The 20,518-nt window shown below is 35.9% G+C and overlaps 1 protein-coding gene across 1 annotated transcript in view; it reads right to left on the minus strand.

The window, feature by feature from the left end:
- LOC145990460 (DNA-directed RNA polymerase II subunit RPB7) overlaps positions 1–20,518 on the minus strand; it is a 54,499-nt gene that overhangs the window by 16,745 nt on the left and 17,236 nt on the right. Inside the window, exons 2-5 of the mRNA XM_083126153.1 lie at positions 18,845–18,954; positions 12,581–12,740; positions 3,503–3,553; positions 2,526–2,591 (exon numbers count right to left, since the gene is read on the minus strand). Coding sequence (XP_082982279.1) covers positions 2,526–2,591; positions 3,503–3,553; positions 12,581–12,740; positions 18,845–18,954 — 387 coding nt within the window. The remainder of the gene's footprint in view (positions 1–2,525; positions 2,592–3,502; positions 3,554–12,580; positions 12,741–18,844; positions 18,955–20,518) is intronic.

A 20,518-nucleotide genomic window follows, 5' to 3' on the forward strand; every position in this document is an offset into this window, starting at 1 on the left:
CACACATTCTGGATCAGTTAGATTTAGTTTCAAAAGATCTTCAGAACTTACAGCTTCAAGCAGAATGGACTTCTTTATAAACCTGGACATAAGGGACTTCAGTAGCTTGAGCAAATGTTCATAAAGGAAAGGCACTATTGGTGAATCAAACTGAAACCTGACAGGATTCTATATCAGCTGCAATAGTCTGAAAGCAAGCTAGCCTGACTGGTAACAGAGGATTGCTCACTTGTGACTTATAGTTTTAAAACTTTCACACCTTGGTTGTTCCTTGGTACCAGAAACTCTGTCAGCATAGGTTTTCAGAAATGGTAAAAGGTACTGTGCTTTTTCCACCACACTATCATTGTCTAACCACTGAATTGGACAAAACTTTCTTGGAAAAACTTTTGATCCTGTAATTCTTGTGAAATCTGCTCTCTGAGCTGGAACATTTTTAAATAAATTTTACACTGCTCTTAAAAATACTGCTACATTCCAACCAGAACTCTGAAAAGATGCTTTGAAGCACCATGAAGAACATGAAGCATCTTTTCAGAGTTCTGGTTGGAACGTAGCAGTATTCCTATTTCCAGCAATGTTGTACTTTCTGGCTAATTAATAGCCATGTTTTCCTTGAAAAAGGTGAGAAATTTCCAGTTAACTGCTGGTCCAGTCATGGATATTTGCACTATGTTTTTCAAATTGATACCTTTTATATCTTCTTGAAATATCAGTAGCTTTGGTATAGCCCAGAAACAAAAACACAAATTTTTCCAGAAAAATAGTAAATTTCCCTGACTTTTCCAGAAAAATAAAATTCCCTGACTATTCCAGGTTTTCCAGACTGGTAGACACTCTGAGACTGTTATCGGTTGATTCTCCATAATAGTAATAAGATTTGTGAGTAGTGATTTTATGCAATATCAGTTGTGACATCTTTGAATATGCATGTGTATTGTGCAGAAAGTGAATATAGTCTCGTATAAAATACATTTTTTTTATAAGCGCACAGCATCGGAGAAATATTTCTTGCATACAGGAATTGTATAGCAAATCGCTAGAAAGTAGAAAATTTGGTTTATAAAGATTGTATCTCACACAGTCTATCATTGTATCTCACACAGTCTATCATAGTTTTTAGCTCGCAGAGATGTGTTATAATCTAGAAATTAGTGATTTTATGTAATATGAGTTGTGACATCCTGATGTCATTCTTCGAATATGCATGTATTTTGTGCATGTGGAATGAAATTTGTTTATGATTGATTGGGTTGGTGTTTTAAGTCCACTTTATGCACAGTAAGGCTAATCAGGACTGGACCTACAGTTTAATGTAGGATCCAAACCACTATGTGCCTCCACCGGGTATCGCACCCGGGACCCCTTGATTACAAGGTGACAATGTGACCACTGTGCCATCGGGGAAGCCCTGAAAATTGCATCTGAAAAACTGGTGACGTTTCTGGTTTCTGCATCTCGAAATAAATTTCAGGCTTCATTAAACATGATACATTTCACCTCTGCAATCACTTAACGGGAAGTGCATATTTTCAAGGTATGCATATAATTTTCTAAGATTGGCTCTTAATTTCAAATTACGGCATAATTCATGTTACCCATAAGCAATGTATTGGTGCTTACTTTTTAAGATAAGAATAATTCATGATACATAATATTTAATCATAATCAATGTGGGCATAACTTAATAAATATATTAAAGAGTGCCCGCAAAAGGAGGCCACTTCAAAAACTCCGAATGTCACTTATACTGTCACAGTTTTAAAGTTTTAACATTCCAAGGAGCAGTTTCTAATCGGGGAAACAGCAAGGTAGTATGACGTGCACCTGTAATGGGTTTTAGATTTTTATTGTTTTTTAACCACACACCTTTTACCAATCCTATATCCTGTACCTATGGAGAGGTCGACGTGGTTATGATTTATATATAACCTAAACGTGAACAGCCTGAGGAAGGGAGCAGTTGCGTCCCGAAACGTCGCAGGAGCTACATAGATACTCGCAAAACGTAACTTATTAATATATTTATACTCTACAATAATGACAAATCATTACCAAATTTTCAATAAATCTTACAAAACTAGAAAATAAAACTTATTACAAGGTAAAAACTCTAGTATAATCTGTACCGGTTTAAACATCGGATTTTTGCCGATGCAGATACCGATGTGTTAATTTCTGCCGATTTTCATACATCTGTAATCAGCTTCGGCACATCCCTAAGTATTAACCTATTACCCTGACTACTCTGCAACCAACAATGTTCTCTACTTAAACTCAAGTCAAGATACAACAATTAATATATAATCAGAGAATTGAATAGAGCAAAAGGGTGCACACAATATTTTCTTGTTGGTTCTGCTTCAGTTGTCATATCAGCTACATATTATTCTCATATATTATCAACATTTAACCAGTATGTTGAAACATTTATTTTATTTAGAAATTTATCAAGTACATAAGTGACACAAAAATCATTAAAGATTTCGAAAATGGCTGTGTACTGACATGTTATAAAAACTTACCTCCTCTTTAGTTTTGTAACATGGTGGATTAGAATTTGGATCAAACTGCATATCAGCTGGTATTGACTGTAAAAAGAAAGAAAAAAAACTGTCAGGATGTGATTTATGATACTCCCGTATTAGAATTACAGAGGCACTTGCTACATGTTATGCATAAAACCAGCACTATTTCATTTGTATAAGTGAAATGCAACTTATAATTTTAATGGCATCCCTGCACCATTACAAAAAATTCAACAAAAAATATTTTTTTAAAAAACCCAAAGAGAACTTGCTACATCTCCAACCTCAATGACATCCTTCCCTGCAACATGTGCGGTGGGTTTCACCATGGAGAAATATTCTATCCACTGTTCTCAATTTCAGGATGAAGAACCACAGTTCTTCCACTTATATTTTTTTTTTCCAACCTCTGATGGTGGCGCCAGGTGGCCCATGAAGCACTAGGAAGCAGACCTGGCTCAACAGACAGATAGATGGCACAGTTTCTTGCAGAGGGTATTGGAAAGCTGGTGCATCGGTACGATAAATGTCTGAATCTTCTTGGTGATTACGTTGAAAAGTAGATTATACATGCACGTAACTTTTGCCAATAAACCCATTTTGCTATTCATTGTGGTTTTGATTTCATGCACTATCGAAGGTTGAAAAAAAAATTGCCCTCCTATAACTTTTACCACACAGATATCTTTCATAGAATCTATAATTTGGAGACTTTTGTGGCAAGAGATACATATTAAGGACTAATGTAAAAAAATACATTTTTTTACACACATCAGTGTTTAATATAAAATGGTTGTGGTTACATCAACAATCTGCAAATTGTTGTGTTTGAAAAAGGCCTGTGGGTTCTTACATAAAGCTTGGCCTATTTTTGAATATAGATAAGAAGCAATTGTAAAGACAAGTGCAATTCAACCACTAAATTACCACAAATTTTAAACATGCAATCAATGAAACTAAATTTAAATACTTACATGGTGTGATATGAAGCAAGACAATGGCCCAATCTCTGCAAACATACCAACCTACAAATTAAAATAGTATTTGTCAACATTTTTACATAACAATATATGTACGAGGGGGTATCAAAACGTTTAGCTGGTTGGGGTATAATTTGTTTAATAATGGAAAGATTGAAACAACGAACATACATATAGTTTGCTTCTAGTGTTCTCTAATCAGAGTTACCCTTCCACACAGTTGCCAACACGTTCGACGCATTTGAGCCAGCATTTTATCCAGCCCTCAAAACCAGTTTGGAAAAATTCCACAGAACACTCCCTGCCCCACTGTTTAGAGTCGTTTTAACCTCCTGTAGGTCATCGAATCTCATACCACGAAGCACAGACTTAGCTCAGACTTAAGTAGTTAAGTTCAAAGTGGGAGAAACCGAAAGTGTGGACATGACAAGGAGTGGCAGGTCATCAACGTCGTTGACCGACGACAACTGCCACAGGGATGATGAGCTCATTCGAGAGGATAGACGCATCACCACCAGGAAATTTCTGATGCAGTGCACATGTCCTATGGGTCAGCACATGCAATGATGGAGTGTTTGGGATACCATAAAGTCTGAGCTAAGTCTGTGCTTCGTGGCATGAGATTTGACCTACAGGAGGTTACAACAGCTGTGAACAGTGGGGCAGGCAGTGTACTGTGGAATTTTTCCAAACTGGTTTTGAGGGCTGAATAAAATGCTGGCACAAATGCATCGAACGTGATGGCAACTGTGTGGAAGGGTAACTCTGAGTAGAGGACACTACAGGGAAACTATATGTATGTTCATTGTTTCAATCTTTCCTTTATTAAACAAATTATACCTCAACAGGCAAAACTTTTTTGATACCTTCTCATATTCAGAATTTCTAATATTCTATCAGACTCTTTTTCCCATTATTAAAGCAGTGTTCTACATGCATATATGAGAACATCTTATAAAATATTAACAGTTTCTTCAATCTAACTGGTTTCTTATGGTGCCCCTTACAGAACAATATAATGTAAGTAGTGTTTTTGAATGCAACATAATGTTGTAACTGTTTTGTGAATGATTGGAAGTATGACACATTTATGATGAACTGGTGGTTGACGACCAACCTGTGTGAAAAACTCTTGAGGGTGATAGAAGGAAATGGAATAACGGAGTATGTTAAGGGATAGACATTGAAATAAAAGTAACAAGTTGTAAGTTACATGTTAATTAATTTTTCATTGTTTAATGTGATTAATATTGATAAAAACTGAATATTGTGTTCAAGAGTATTTGTTTCTTTGAATAGAGGAAGGAAAATGTTGAAATGTGTTTGAAGTGTGTTATTTTGTGAAAGTAACAAATTGTTTTCCTGCACGCAAAGGAGTTTGTGTAACTTAAGTTGTCGTAGTTCATTGCCTTACAAAAAAATGTTGAGAAGTCTGATTGAGGGATTTTAGCAAACTTGGGACTATTTACACATAAGTCAGTAGGTGCACGTCAATGTAACCCCCATAAAATAACACATTAATGTGTCTCGAGAACCACTATTATCAAGTAAATGACACTTTGTATACATCTTATGGCCATTAAGTGAATCTGAGTCATTTCACGTCACTTCGACCAATATCCAAAAAGTTTCCCGTTCATAGCTTTGGATTTGGATGAAATTTGGCGTGATGATTTAATCGCGTTTGGAAGGTTCAGTGGCGTCAACTGGGTTCCGAAATGGGGGGGGGGGTACTTTCCCTTGGTAGATAAGGTTTAGCATAGTGCAGGGGGGGGCAACAACCCCTATAATCAGTGCCACTGGGAAGTGTTGTATTCCAAATATTAGGTTACTCTGAGAAATAGTTTTAGAGTTATAGCCTGTGGCAGAAGGTAAAAAGGTAACAGAAAATGTGGCCCAAATCTGAGAAATGAGCCTTGGAGCTAACTTCACGACTCAGTAACTTTGAAACTATCAGTCACAGCCCAGTGTTCCACCCAAGGAACATGTGCATTGTATCAAAATATGCACAGCTTGTTTGTTAGCAAATAAAAAATCCAAAATATGCCTTAAAAACTCTTACATGCCAAAAATGCATATTTTGCGTGTGGAAATACAACTGTAAAGCACCCAGGAACAGTTGTATTAATTTTTCTAGTAACCCTGATGTGGGTTGTGGTTGACTCCATATCTATCACAAAATCCATGTTACATGTGGCTGAAGAGGTGAATAAACCATGTGGCTGAAGAGGTGAATAAACCATTCAGGTTTTTCATGGAAGATTTACAATTTATATTAGATTTGGTTGAATATTGGTAAATTTTATATCTGTGCTTTATTGTTGCCGGCAAAAATTTCATATTGTTCCCTCCCCAAATTCTTATATTAGTGAGGAGTGACAGCCATATTTCCAGTAATACTTCATTTTTACATTTAACAAGGAAGACTCAGTCTTTTTTAAAGAGGAAGGGGGATATGTATACATTTTTTGGTAGTTTGGCCTAATTCTGCCATGTCTTCGACATTCCTTTTTAGTAATACTGGACCCCAGGGGGGGGGGGGGGGCTTATAACACCCCACCAACCCCCTTTGGGCATGCCACTGGACTCAGTGACCTAAATCAAAGCTCTAGGAAAGGTCTGCTAAGAGCAAGTCAAGAATCAACATTGAAGAAATAAAATAAAAATCCACAAAAATTCTTGCAGTTGTAGCTGTACAAATTGCAACTGATACAAAATCTCCAGGGGTGTAAGGGATGACCCCTTCAGAAGATACAAAATGTCAACTTTGCTTCCATGAAGCTCACACTTGACTGCTTTTTGCAGACTTGTAAGGCTCTTGCAACTGGACTTGTGGGCAGTATCATACTCTGTGGGACTTATGATATGTATATGTACAGGGTCCTCCGTTCAGCCTTAGGCACCTTGACGGCAGCACGCTTAACTGCCATCCGGATGCCAACTCCCGTCAAATCCCGTGCAATATCTCTGCTATGAAAGTCGCTAGCTTTGAAATGATTTCAAGTTCTCAGAATTATAGTTACAATTACATTCAAAATAAGCACGTTAATTGTCACGGGGATGTTGCAAATGTTGTCCTCGTGCATCCACTAGTTTTTAGCATGTTTTCAGGAAATTTCGCGTAGATTTGGTAACAAGACACGCTAAAAGGGAACTTAAGTTTCCTAACACCTCGTGGCGCCAGAGTGCCAACTGAAACACATGGCTTTGAGCATAACTTGTGGATTTCTTTCTTAACCCTATTCCATTTCAGTAACTTTGCGATCTCAGTTCAGTCGTATTTTGAAAGTGGGTATGTGTTACAAGTGTTCTTGCGATTTTCTATTGTTTTATACAGTGTTCATTAACCGTATAACAGTTGGGCTGTAAAGTTCGTAGGCTGACTCATAGATGGTGTTACTAGAATTAAATCCATGTGATTTTTACTTAGTACTAACCTTCAAAAGATACGTGTATAAATTTCACAGTTGCCGGATAATTAGTTCGTGAGATATAGCATTGTGAGTGAAGCAGCTTTTGTTATTGTGAAAAAATGGATAAAAAAGAATTTCGTGTGTTAATAAAGCATTGCTTTTTGGCGAAAAAAATACTGTTGAAGCCAAGGCTTGGCTTGATAAACATTATTCGGACTCTGCACCAGGAAAATCAACCGTTGAGAAGTGGTTTGCTAAATTTAAATGAGGCGAAATGAGCATCGAAGACGATGCACGCAGTGGATGCCCCAAAGAGGCTGTTACCGACGAAAACATCAAAAAAGTCCACAAAATAATTTTAAATGATCGTAAAGTGAAGTTGATCGAGATAGCTGAGACTTCAAAAATATCAAAGGAACGTGTTGGACATATTGTGCATGAATATTTGAACATGCGAAAGCTGTGTGCAAAATGGGTGCCGCGCGTGCTCACAATCGATCAAAAGCAACAACGTTTTGATGATTCGGAGCAATGTTTAGCGACATTCAACCGTAATAAACTCAAATTTTTCTGTCGATATATTACAATGGATGAAACATGGCTCCATAACTACACTCCAGACAGTCAGCCGATTGGAAATACTGTGCGAAACCTTGTGAACAAATTGAGAACGAGAGTCAGTTAAATTTCTGTAAATGAATTATGGGGAATGTTAGTGGTGGGGTAATTGATCCACAATTAATATTCTTCTCTAACGAAGCAAGGTCCCATTTACAGGGAACAATGGAACCTTACTTCCGTTGTGAAATCATTTTGAATAAGGACATCTAGCTTATCTTTCTAAATTTTATTTGAAAAGAAACTATTCTTTTATCACATTTTGATAAAAAATTGTGACTTTAACTCTCCTTTTCGAGCAGAAATGGGACCTATCGTCCACTGTTGAACTCGTTTTGAAAAAAGGATATCTAGGCTTTTCTAAATTTAATTTTCTTTGGAAAAAGCTCACAATCCTCCAATATTTTTATCACATTTTGATCACACACTGTGACTTTAACTCTCCTTTCCCAGCAACAATTGGACCTTTCGTTCATTGTTGAACTCGTTATGAAAAGGGATATCTAGCCTTTTCCAAATTTAATTTTCTTTGAAAATAAGTCACTGGCCTACAATACTTTTATCACATTTTGATCACAAGAAGTGTTTTCCTTCATCTGTCGCTTTTCATCAATGAGAGAGAGAGAGCTTTTGTTCCATTGTTGTACTTTCTAAATTTCACATTTGCAGCCTTGTTTAAATTTAACTTTCTTTAATAATCTCGCATTTCTGCAATGTTTCTCTCACATTTGTATCGCATGTTGTGCAATTTCCCAGTTTCCCTAAAAATTTAGTGAAATCAACTGATTCAGTGTGTATGCTACATGGACGTAAGTGTTTTACGCTCATCTCGTAACTTGAACCCGCAACATCTCAATCCCTAAACTAACGTGGCTTCTTTTCACATTCCTCTTTTGTCACCCTGACTTATTGGTTAGCATTAGTAAGGTGTTTATCTTGGGGGAAATTGTAAAATAAAATCAATGCAACAAACCCTCAGACATTAGAAGAACTGAAGAAGAATATCAGGAGAGAAACTGTAGCAATTTCAGAAGCTGAACTGTTGCGTGTAAATGGATATTTCTGAAAAACATGACAAAACCGTGTGGATGCATCAGGACAACATTTCCAGCATCTCTTGTGACAAGGTACATGCTTATTTTAATTATAATTGTAATTGACACTTTAATGATTGTAACTGTATTTGTTGCAGGAATGAATTTGCAAAACTTAGTAAGTCATTACAGTAAAAATTGGCATCTCTGAGAGTCCGATCTGCCACCTTCCAAAATATTTTTTCTAAATTATTAAGGGCCGTGCCCTCCCGTCCCTACGCTTTTGATGCCAGTATTGCCATGAAGCCAGAAGTACACCCAGTGTAAATAAATTATTGTAGTTTAGTAAACCAAAAATAGGGTACAGTGCCAGTGGCGTCAACTTAAATGAGCCTGTGGGGCTCGAACCCACACATTAATTTGCCTGTTATATATATTTTTTTTTTTTTAGAAATAAAGTCTCTGCCATTAAGAAAAGTTTTCATCATTAAAGACTGAAAGAATTCTCACAAGTTTAATTACTAACTGTCTTCAAAATGTTACATAATTTTTATATGAGACTTTTCAGTGTCCTATATAATTTACACCATCCACGGTCATCACTATTACCAATCTAAGTGAGGTTAAACAAGGGTTATAAAACAGGATGAGGATTGATAGGCACTAAAAACTCCCAAAATAAGCAGGCAAATAAGAACAAAATACAAAATATTCACTAATCGTTCTGCACATCACGTTACGACGCCAGGAGCCCCAGGTTCGATTCCTGGCCAGGGCATGGATGTTTGTGAGTGTTCATTCATCAATTTCATCATATCACTCATGTCCATCTTCGTATATTAGCAAAAAGTGGCACAAAACGGGAAGTAAAATAAATGAAATCAAATCAAAGTAAACATGCTGAACATTTTTCATTATTTTCATGGATTAGACACTGAAAAAGCTGTTGTAATCTTCGAAAGAAGCACTTGTGACTAAAACAGTCACAAAAGAACACTATACCTGTGAAACCTGCATACCACTCACTCAGGCACATAGTGGTTCTGGTAATTTACAATGCATTACAGAGAACAATGACGCGAGCAAGAAAATTTTTGGATCCAATTTTTTTGCAGGCTGTAATCAATATTGATTTAATAAGGTGCAAATAATTTCACGGGACGCCAATGCATTCTTTCTTTTAGAACTTTTGTGTCTCCTAGATGGTTTCTGATTGATTGATTTGTTGTTTTAAGTCCACTTTATCCACAGTAAGGCTAATAGGGACTGGACCTACAGTTTTTAAAGGGGGATCCGAACTACTGTGCCATGTGCCTCCACCGGGTATCGAACCTGGGACTCCTTGATTACAAGGCGACGACGTTACCTATACGCTCCTCCTCGATGGTGTAGCGGTAACATCGTCGCCTTGTGATCAAGGGGTCCTGGGTTCCATACCCAGTGGAGGCACAGTGGTTCGGATCCCACTGTAAACTGTAGGTCCAGTCCCGATTAGACTTACTGTGCATAAACTGGACTTAAAACACCAACTCAATCAATGAATACCACTCAAAAATGTCACGAGACGATTTTTAAACATAGCTGCCTACATTATCTGGCCAAGGAACAAGGAAAGGCATTTTATGGCAAATCGTTAGCCTATTATTGCATAAAATTTAAAACAAATCTCCGGGAACAGCCCACAACTTTCCTAAAACTGTGCCAAAAATGAATGGATGCACGAGGACAACATTTCCAACATCCCCCGTGACAATTAACGTGCTTACTTTGAATGTAATTGTAACTATAATTCTGAGAACTTGAAATCATTTCGAAGCTAGCTGTTTCCATAGCAGAGATATTGCACGTGATTTGACGGGAGTTGGCATCCGTGAGGCCGTTAAGCATGCTGCCGTCAAGGTGCCTAAGGCTGAACGGAGGACCCTGTATTTGTGATTGTCATCACTAGAGAATGGATCTTAAGGTGGAGAATTATAGTCTGAAAACGGGAAAAAAAGGTTCTGAAAATGTTTTAAAAAAAGTGATGATAAAATGCCTTTACTCCATACTCTCTTTTTCACCGTTGCACATGGACCACATAGAGAACTGTGGTTCTGCTGAATAGGTTTTGTTGAAGTTTGTGTTTTCTTTCACGGGTATAGTTAGTTCTCTTGGGAACTATTGTGGCTGTAATGATTATATTATACCATTTTATAGCTCGCGTTCTGCACTACAAAATGAGACTATAGAATTTTATGTAGCTGCTCAAGAAGAGTGAAAATCATTTAGTTTCCTGACCAAATTTTTAACAAAACATAAAAGAGAAGGAAAGAAAAATGTGTTGAAGCATCAAAGAGGGGATAGAAAGGGGATAAATGTGCTACTCTCACGAAAAGGTGCAACAAACTGTGTTCATTTTACTTTATATCAGGTCCTAAAATACATATCTCAAACGATCGGTACAAAACCAGCTATATTTTTAAAATTCGTTGCCTACTTTATCACCCTTCATCCTCATCTTCACAATTAGCCAAAAATGGCAGAAACATGAAGTAAAATAAAACAATCTCTAGCTTGATCTATCCAAGCAGCTAAAGTTTTGTAAGAAATTCTTGACCATGATGGAAATGGACGAGGGTTTGTGACACTGAATTTATCTGGAAAGGTCAATAGGCACAATATCTGGATATGAGAATCCCAGAATATCCATCCTATCATTGAAATGGAATGTGACAGCTTCAAACTGAACATGTTTTGTGCTGTTTCTGGAAGACGTGAGCTTGGCCCATTCTTAGTGCAGGACAGTGTCATGGGAAAGGTGTATCCGAACATGCTGAAAAAAATGTTAATGCTACACCCTACAGATGAGCAGGAACCGGAATTTATTTAGCAATAAGCTGAGCCACACCACATTGGCATAAGGTCATCTGGGAGTGCCTAAATGAACACCTGCCAGGTTGTGACAGAGTGGCCACATACATCTTCTGCACATGGCCACTGGACCTCCCAATGTGAGACTACTTCCTGTGGGTTTTTCATCAAAGACAAGTTTTACATTCTTACACTTCCACAGACACTGCCGGAACTGAGAAGGTGCATCAACATTGCCATTGGAAACATCTAACAAGACATGCTTGGGAAGGTTTGGCGAGAATGGGTGTACCACCAAAGCATCTGTCATGCCACACGTGGGGTACACATAGCATGCATTTCAGGTCTATTTGAAACTGTAAATATTTATATTACAAATGGTGGTAATATCATGCATTTCTGTTCACTATGGGTGAAAATATGGTCTTACAAAATCAACCAATAACTTGTGCATACCCAGTGCAAACAATAGACAATTTAATTTTCTGTTATCACAATTAGTATTACAGTGCAAAATTTATGTTACATTTTTTTAATGTCTACTATTGCAATTTGCATTCTTAGTATATTTTAGTGTGCAGTTATCTTCATAAAGAAATTTTTTGTGCGTTTACTTTTGAATGCATCTGTTGTCCTCCTTTTTTTTTACCTTAAATTGTTGTAGGTGACTGTATTTGTATCTTTTCTCTTTAATGTCCAATCTGAGATTCATCTGCTCAAGCTCTTTATGTCCCCATTCTCTGCTCGTTTCATCTTTCTTTCTTTCTCCTTCATGTATATGAAAGGTGGGATGTGATAATGGTTTACATTATTTTCTTCTTACTATGTTGTATTTCCCCACAGTTTTTGTCTTCTATCAAGATACAAATTTCACTTTCTCATCATTTATCCTGAATCCTTATTAGCATAAGAACTAGGGAAACACTAGATTAATACAGGGTGCTTCAAAAGTCCCTTAACACCCCATATAAAATGTAAAGGAGTTAGGCTGGGTATAATTGGTCATGATAAAAACAGATTAGGGGTAGAGGGAACTATATTGGTGTGTTCCAAGTGGACATCCATCATATTTGTGGCCCCCATATTGAAACCAACTAATAGGCATGCATACTGTTGTTCAGCAATATAATTAATTATGTAAATAAATATCAACTTACTTTATTGACTTGAGTCACAACTGCATCTAAAACTTCTCCTTTGAATGGTCTGAACACAATAGCTTTGTACTTCACTGGGTAGACGACAAAGCCTTGCCCTGGTTGAATAATTCCAGCACCAATATTGTCTATTGTTGTAACAGCAATGACAAAACCATATCTGAAAGCACACATTTTTCAATAATTATTTGCAGCGGTTAGACAAAACTGTGTGAACATCTGAGAAGAGACGGACACACTAATCTAATAGGGTGTAGGAACACCCTTGGCACTCACAATAGGCCAAATTGCATCATATATGAAGTACTTATAAAATTTTGTGGTGAGCCTTGTCTAAACAATACAATAAGTTTGCTCAGTGATTGATTGATCAGGGTGGCCACTCTAGGACCATGATTCAAGTATAATTCCTGGTTTTCAAGGCGAACTTTCCAAAAATTCAAGCAGATGTTTTTTTTTCCTCTATTTCAACTTTACGTATCACCAGCCTCACACACATACAAATACACTAGACTCTCGCTAATCCGGCCATTCCTAGCACATATGGGTGCCGGATTATTGAGAGGGTCGGAAATTACGTACTACTATGTAGTTTAAACACACAGGGACTATACAGGCTGTACTTTACGTGTTTCCTTTTAGAAGCTATAGTATGTACTGAACTTTACTGTAAGAAAGTCTCAATTTCAAATACTGTACGTATGTATAGCATTGTTTAACATTTTTAACTAGCAACAATGTTGAACATGATAATTCATTGTTGTGCGCGTCATTTCTGCTTGAGTGACTACAGGCCGGATGTGGGCCGGACTACTGAGAGGGCGGACTATTGAGGGCCGGATTAGTGAGAGTCTAGTGTATTAACAATATGAAGGGTCTGTGCGATTCCAATGTATCCAAAAATTGTAATTCAATTCAATTAAACGGTATATATATTTAAAATATTTAAATTAAGGTGCGAAGTTTACATTTGTCATTTCACATACTCGGACTAGAAATACATTTAAAAATACAAATCACAAATATTATGATATATACTAATCTAGGGAAAAGTTGGTAATTGTATAAGAAATTTCAAACTCAAATTTACCTAATTAACTTCAAGATATCTTCTTCTGTCTGTCAAATAGATTGTTCTGCAAATGACACTAACAAAGTACACGGATTGAGAGAATTGTTTTATTTTCCACATAGCTTCATTTTCCTTCCTTAAAAATAAAAGCTAAACTGTAAAAATTTGACACAGGGCATTTATAAAGTAGTATAAATTCAATGGGATTTTGATTAATAAAAGCTGCAATTTTTCATGTCTACGGAGAAAAATTCACGCAGAATTCCCGGAGCCAAAAATTCACGTATAATTCCTGGAATTCAAGGAATTCCTGGTGAGTAGCCACCCTGTTGATTTAAAATTGGTGTGTGCATAGGCGCATTTGGCCATTTTGCACTCTTCAATGTATACAGGGAAATATCTCCTTATTCAAAATTCTTACTTAAAAGGTTAAAACAAGGGGTGTATTAAGCCCGTTGAGAAAAGTTAAAGGTGCAAGTTTGTAAAAGGAACTGTACAAGACAAACACTACACATTAAAAAGTACGACAGTGGAAGAGACCAGCTCTACTCAAAAACTTTAAAACATTTGGTAACACACTACCATTATCAGGGATGACACACAGTTGGGAAGATTAAAAGTCAGGCTGAGGAAAGCAAAATCTGCGCATTCAAGAAGAATATGCCGAATACTTAAAATGATATTACAGTCACGACACATTGGAGGGTTTAGCCCTTGCAACAAGTGACCATGGGTAAGACTGCTGTGTCTAATATGTAATTCTGCCATATAGATGGAACAAGCAAGACGTAACGAGTAACTGGAACTTTTGCGAGTCTATGACGAAGGTGCAACGAACTGATTTGACTGACTTGGACCTATCCGTATAAAAGATGGTAAAATTGGAGTACTGTGTGCGAAGCTTTAAAAAAACTCGACCATTGATGTTTTTGCCTTTGCGAGGGCAGTGAGATACATATCAATCGAAGGTGAAGGAAATATCAACTGAAGAAACGCCTGGCAGATCACCATTAACACCAAGTACTGACAGAATCTCCTCTGCATGAACACCGAATGGTCTCGTGGCACAAGGATGTAGCCGGTATGTCGCCTTCTCTCGTCTGAGACAGTATGATAAGACGGTTGCACAGCCATCGAGCATGAGAGACAAGATAAAATTTTGATCAGAGTCAAATTCTGAATATGTAGTAGTATAACTGCTAAAATATGTGCATCAATATGTAGCAAAATGTGGTGAAGTATGTAGTTAAATATGTAAAATTGTGCAAACATGTAACTTACAAAGCCTAATTTTTATTGCAGATGGCGGGAAGAGTGGGATGAGGTAACAGAAAACAAGCTTTATACTATTCTTTTAATACTCTGGTAACTATAATACGTAGCCGTACAAACCTATGCCCTTTAAATACACCATAATAAACATGTTTTGTTGCTATAAACGGAGTTTTAATGCACTTTTTCTATTGTTCTTTTAGGTTATTTCAGTTAATCTGGACTTCCATTAAGCCGGTCAACTTATCCCCCATCAGTCTGGGTTAACAAGGTTTTACTGTAATCAATTACATAATCACAAATAATCAAATTAAACAACCTGGATCTTTCACTTGTCTTTCACCATAAAAGAACAAAGACTTGTGCAATAATTATATACGTATATTAAATACCTATAGATATATAATTGTAGAATATAATGGAAAATCATGGGAAAAAATTGTGACAATGAAATGCTTACAACGTATTTGTTGTCATAATTCCGTTTGTTTCAATCATTTTTTTCTATAGTTTGAATGGCAATGAGAAATCTAAGGCCTGATTATTATACAAATCACACATTCTATTTAGTGGGCTGCTTTCATATTTTTGAGATTTAGGTATTTTGGGAATCAGTAAGTTTCGCCCACGTAAATTATTTCTTCTCATATTGAATTGTAGTTGACTGAGGAAAGAACTATTGTCTAATATACCATTTACAACTTTATGTAAGTATAAGTGATACAGAATATAACGATATGTATTAATATTTCAAAATAAAAAGAACCAGTTGAACAATATGACTAGCCAATTTCAGAAGGAAAATCTATTTTGTTCCTGTTGGGAATGAAAAGAAGCATATTCAAGAGTTGACCACATGCAAATACTGCCATCTCACCAAAATTCCAAAAATAAATTTTGGTACCTCTGTATTACTTTGATCACCTGCTGCAAATAAATATAAATATATGTTTTAAGTTTGCAAAACCCATTACAGTAGGCGCCCTCTAGTTCGGCTTCGGTTAGTTTGGCCGCCGGGTGGTTCGGCCCACCCTTACAGATTTCTTTTAAATTAACTTTTTTAGTTTTATAGGCCAATAATATCATTTAACAGTTCGGTTTTTACTTTAGGCCTACGTGTTTTCTACTCTGTAAAAGGAATACTGTACATATAACTACCATATAACTAATTTTAATGTATGGCCGTAACATTTATAGGATTTATTGGTCTTTTTTGCATTACTTCAGTTCATTCGGCCATTTTTTTAGTTCGGCCTATGGTTCGGTCCCGAGGTGGCTGAACTAGAGGGCACCTACTGTAGTTCAAGTTTCGTGGCTACAGAATCTGTTAAATTTGTTATTCTTCCTTCTTTCAAAACCCACTAAATTTCATCATTTCCACATAGCCATCACAAAAACACAGTTACCAACTATGATAATTGTGTCCATGTTCGTTAGTGCAAACCAACAATGGAAAGGTGTGCTGTTACATTTTCATTACAAACCGTTGCTTAATTTATTCAAAAGTTACAAGGTAAATACTTTAAATATTACTAGAACAATCACCTTATAAAGATTATATTTTAAATTACAGCAAAACCACTGACATTTCCAAAAAGTCAGAATTTTTTTTGTAGCCCATCTAATGAGGATCAAGATCAAAAAAGATTACCCACTTACCACCATTAGTTATGGAGATATAGGTCAGGAACTAAGAGTCTGAAGTTAGAAGGGGTGCTGGGGAGAGGGGAAGCACCAGGGGAGGGAAGGGGCAGGGACTTATTTTGGGATTTTGCATTCCAAGTAGTATTCCGACAACTAACCAAAATTCAGTATTTAAGTAATTACTAGCTGATTACCTGGCATCGCCCGGGTATTTATTTATCCCAGTCTTGTATTAGACAGGAAGATAATGAATTCTAACTATAGTGTAAAATGTAACTAATTTTAAATGTGATCGTGAATGTAACCAATTAACTCCGAAAACTATGGATTCGACACTAATCTAGGTCATTTGTGGCATTTTATTTTTCACCCCCTCTCACCCCCATGCCGATAGGTGATGAACTTGGAGTTGAACCGCATTGGGAGTGTCACGAAAACGATGGATTCCATTCGCAACACAGCCTGAATGTTAGACAACCCAAGAAACACTATCATTGTGCGGATTGCATCGAGTCATGGATGTCTGTTTTTGCGGAATTTAATATCGGTGGTTCTCGATTAATTTTACGTCACCCCTTCCCACCCCCACCCCTAGGGGTGCCAGGGGTGTCTTACCCCCCACGTATTTATTTCCAGGTTCCAAGTGATACGTATACCAAGTTTGATTGAAATTGCTCCAGGCGTTCGAGAGTTATGCCGGAACAAACAAATACACACACCCACACAAACACACACACACATTTTTATATATATAGATAGATATTCACGACATTCAACATGTTTTCCTCTTCATTGAGAGAAGCCTAAAAATTTTTGAACTTCAAGTGCTGTTAGATTGATTGAAATTTGAATGTTTTTCTTTCTTTCTCTCTCTCTCTCTCTCTCTCTCTCTCTCTCGATGAATGGCATCAGTTGAGGGGATGTCCCGGAAAGAAATTCAAAAATTGTAAGATATGGGCCACCCTACAGTAGAGTTATTCAATGTCCATTTAAGCAAATTAAACCAAAACTAACAGTAACATGAACTCAGATACTGTCAGGGTGGATAAAAACCATGATTGTTATTTAAAAAATCATTTTTGTTGATTTGTTTTATTAAAATCAATTATAGTTTTGTATTGTATTGCTTGTATGTTTTTGGCACCATACACATAGAACACAAGAGGACAAGATTGGAACACCGTGGAAAGAGAGGAGTGGTGGAAGACCAGGAAAAAATGGAGAGGCTTGACTTATAGAAAGGATTTTCCTAGTAAATGACCCTGTAAAATATTTGAACAGTTTGTTTAAAGCAAATAAAAAAATATATGTAAATATCCATTTTTCTGTTTCTGACACTGTAGCTACCTACTATGGAAATGTTTGTCGAATGTGTTAATGAAACTATAATAATTTCAGTAACTTTTCTTCCAGTGTAAATAAAACATTTTGGATGTACTCTTAAAATTGTAACTTAAAACATTAAGTTAAATATTTTTGTAGTCTTCGTAGCTGAATTTTTGAGATTTCTTTAAAGGTAGTTTCAAAAATATCAGCTGCCATGTTTATTTACAGTTTAATGATAAGTTGACCGGTTTAACGAAAGTCCAGATTAACATAAAAAACCTAAAAGAACAGAAAGTGCATTAAAACTCTGTTTATAGCAACAAAACACTATTTTTTATGGTGTATTTAAAGGGCATAGGCCTAAATGCACTATACAGTACAGTACAAAGTCTGCGGGAAACAGAACTTCATCAGTGGTTGACTGCCTTTTCATTGGGAAGTTCTCTTGTTGACTTCTAGCCACATTTAAAACTTTGCATTCTGCTTCCCCCTCCCCCTGTCCGGATTAAGCAAAGTCCAGCTTATCGGGGTTCGGATCAATGAGGTTTTACTGTATTTATAGTTTAACATAATTAGTATTTTGTATATTTTTCTACACAAAATGTTTGCTATTCTTGCCTATAAAAATTATTGAATTTTAAATCGAGGGAAATGAGTGTTTAAATTTCCTTTTGAGTCAGCTTCACACCCTCAGTACATGTATTTTATTTCCTTTCTTAGAACCTAATAAACACCATTAAATGATTACAAGATTAATGTACTTTCACCAAAAGTGATTCTGATATCTACAAAATCCTTATGTACATCATTCTATAAATTATTTATTTAAATCTTGATACAAATCAATCCACCTTGGATACAGCATGCACAAGCATATCCTAAATTTAGTAATACACCCACACTGAAATGATCTTTATCGTATAAATTTCTTGTCTTTAATGATTACTTACTTTCCAGTGCAAGTCCCTTCAACTTCTGTAAAAAGCTTCTGCTTTACAGTGTCCAATAGCTGTGGACCAAAATATCGAGGGTGAAGCAAAATTTCATGTTCCAAAGAAATCTGTAAGAGAAAAGTGTTTACAATATCATCAGCACTAGTGTTGAAAAGAAGGGTAAAAGGGTTGAAGCACACAATATGCAACTGTAAAAAGCTTCTGCTTTACAGTGTCCAATAGCTGTGGACCAAAATATCGAGGGTGAAGCAAAATTTCATGTTCCAAAGAAATCTGTAAGAGAAAAGTGTTTACAATATCATCAGCACTAGTGTTGAAAAGAAGGGTAAAAGGGTTGAAGCACACAATATGCAACTTGATACTTAATATGAATAACTCATATCAAAGCACACTGAGAAAATATACAATTCGTTCTTCTACTATTTTTGAATAGTGAGATAACCTCCCCTTTTGACAAAAACATACAATGGAGTCAGTAACTGATATTATTGTTACACAAATGGTCAAAGCACAAAACAGTGGTGACACTATGATATAAAATTTGGGTGTTACTTAATGTATATAGTTTAGTTTAAGAGTGTCAAAATAGTATTTTTTAAAGTAAAGAAAATATGTGGAATGAGTTTTGTGTTATTATTTAAAAAAATATTCTTAAAAGTTATTTAAGAGTTGCTTTACTATTTTTATGTACTAACCTTTAGAAGACAGCTGTTTTTAAATGATTGATTGATTTGCTTTATTTTACTTCACATTTGTGCCACTTTTGGCTGGCCAAAATTTGCGAAGATTGGGATGAGTGATAATGTGATGAAATTGATGAATGGACATCACAAACATCCATGCCCAGGCCAGGATTCAAACCCAGAAAACCTGGCATCGTAGAGTGATGTGCTGTTTTTAAATAAAATTGCTACCATGTAGCAGAAATTAGCATGTCATTTCTTGAAACAACAGATGATAATTCAGGTCTATAGTTTTTTAATTTACAAAAAATATGAAGATATGACAGGAATGCCAAAACAATATATTAACTGTTACTATTTTTAACAAATGCATTTTGATAATGTCGATCTCTCCACCCAAAATGTTACTTAACTCTTGCTGATAATTTTACTTTTATACGTAATAATGAAAAAATAACTTGTTCACAACATGGGATAATTAGGGGTCCAGCAAGAGATGTTAAATTTTCAAAATCATCTGAAAATTATAATTTTCTAAAATTAGTGCATATTTATTTTCAAACCTATGTCTTACCCACATTATCATTCATAATAGCTACTAACGGGGCTTACTATGTAATTTGTATGATGTAATTAAGAAATAATTTTAATTGCATGTTAATTCATTAAAAGTAAATATTTGTAACCAATAATGTAAATTTGCCTGTTTTTGCCCAACTTCTCCCTGTTGTAACTTTGTTATCCATGGAATATCAATCTCTAATTTTTTTTTAACACGTACATCTCATAGAGTACTCTTTACAAAATATTTATTAGGTACCTCACCAGAGATAACTAGGTCCAAAATTTTGGAAAAATTAGAAATGAGCATTTTCAAAGAGCTATAACTCTACGAGAAAACCAGTAACAGAGCTCAAATATTTTCTGCTAAAACTTTGTATGTATATGCTTCCTCTAAAAAAATTCTCTCTCTGATATTACATTACTT

Source organism: Lepisma saccharinum, chromosome 7, assembly GCF_977018435.1.
Source record: "Lepisma saccharinum chromosome 7, izLepSacc3.1, whole genome shotgun sequence".
Taxonomy (NCBI): Eukaryota; Metazoa; Arthropoda; class Insecta; order Zygentoma; family Lepismatidae; genus Lepisma; species Lepisma saccharinum.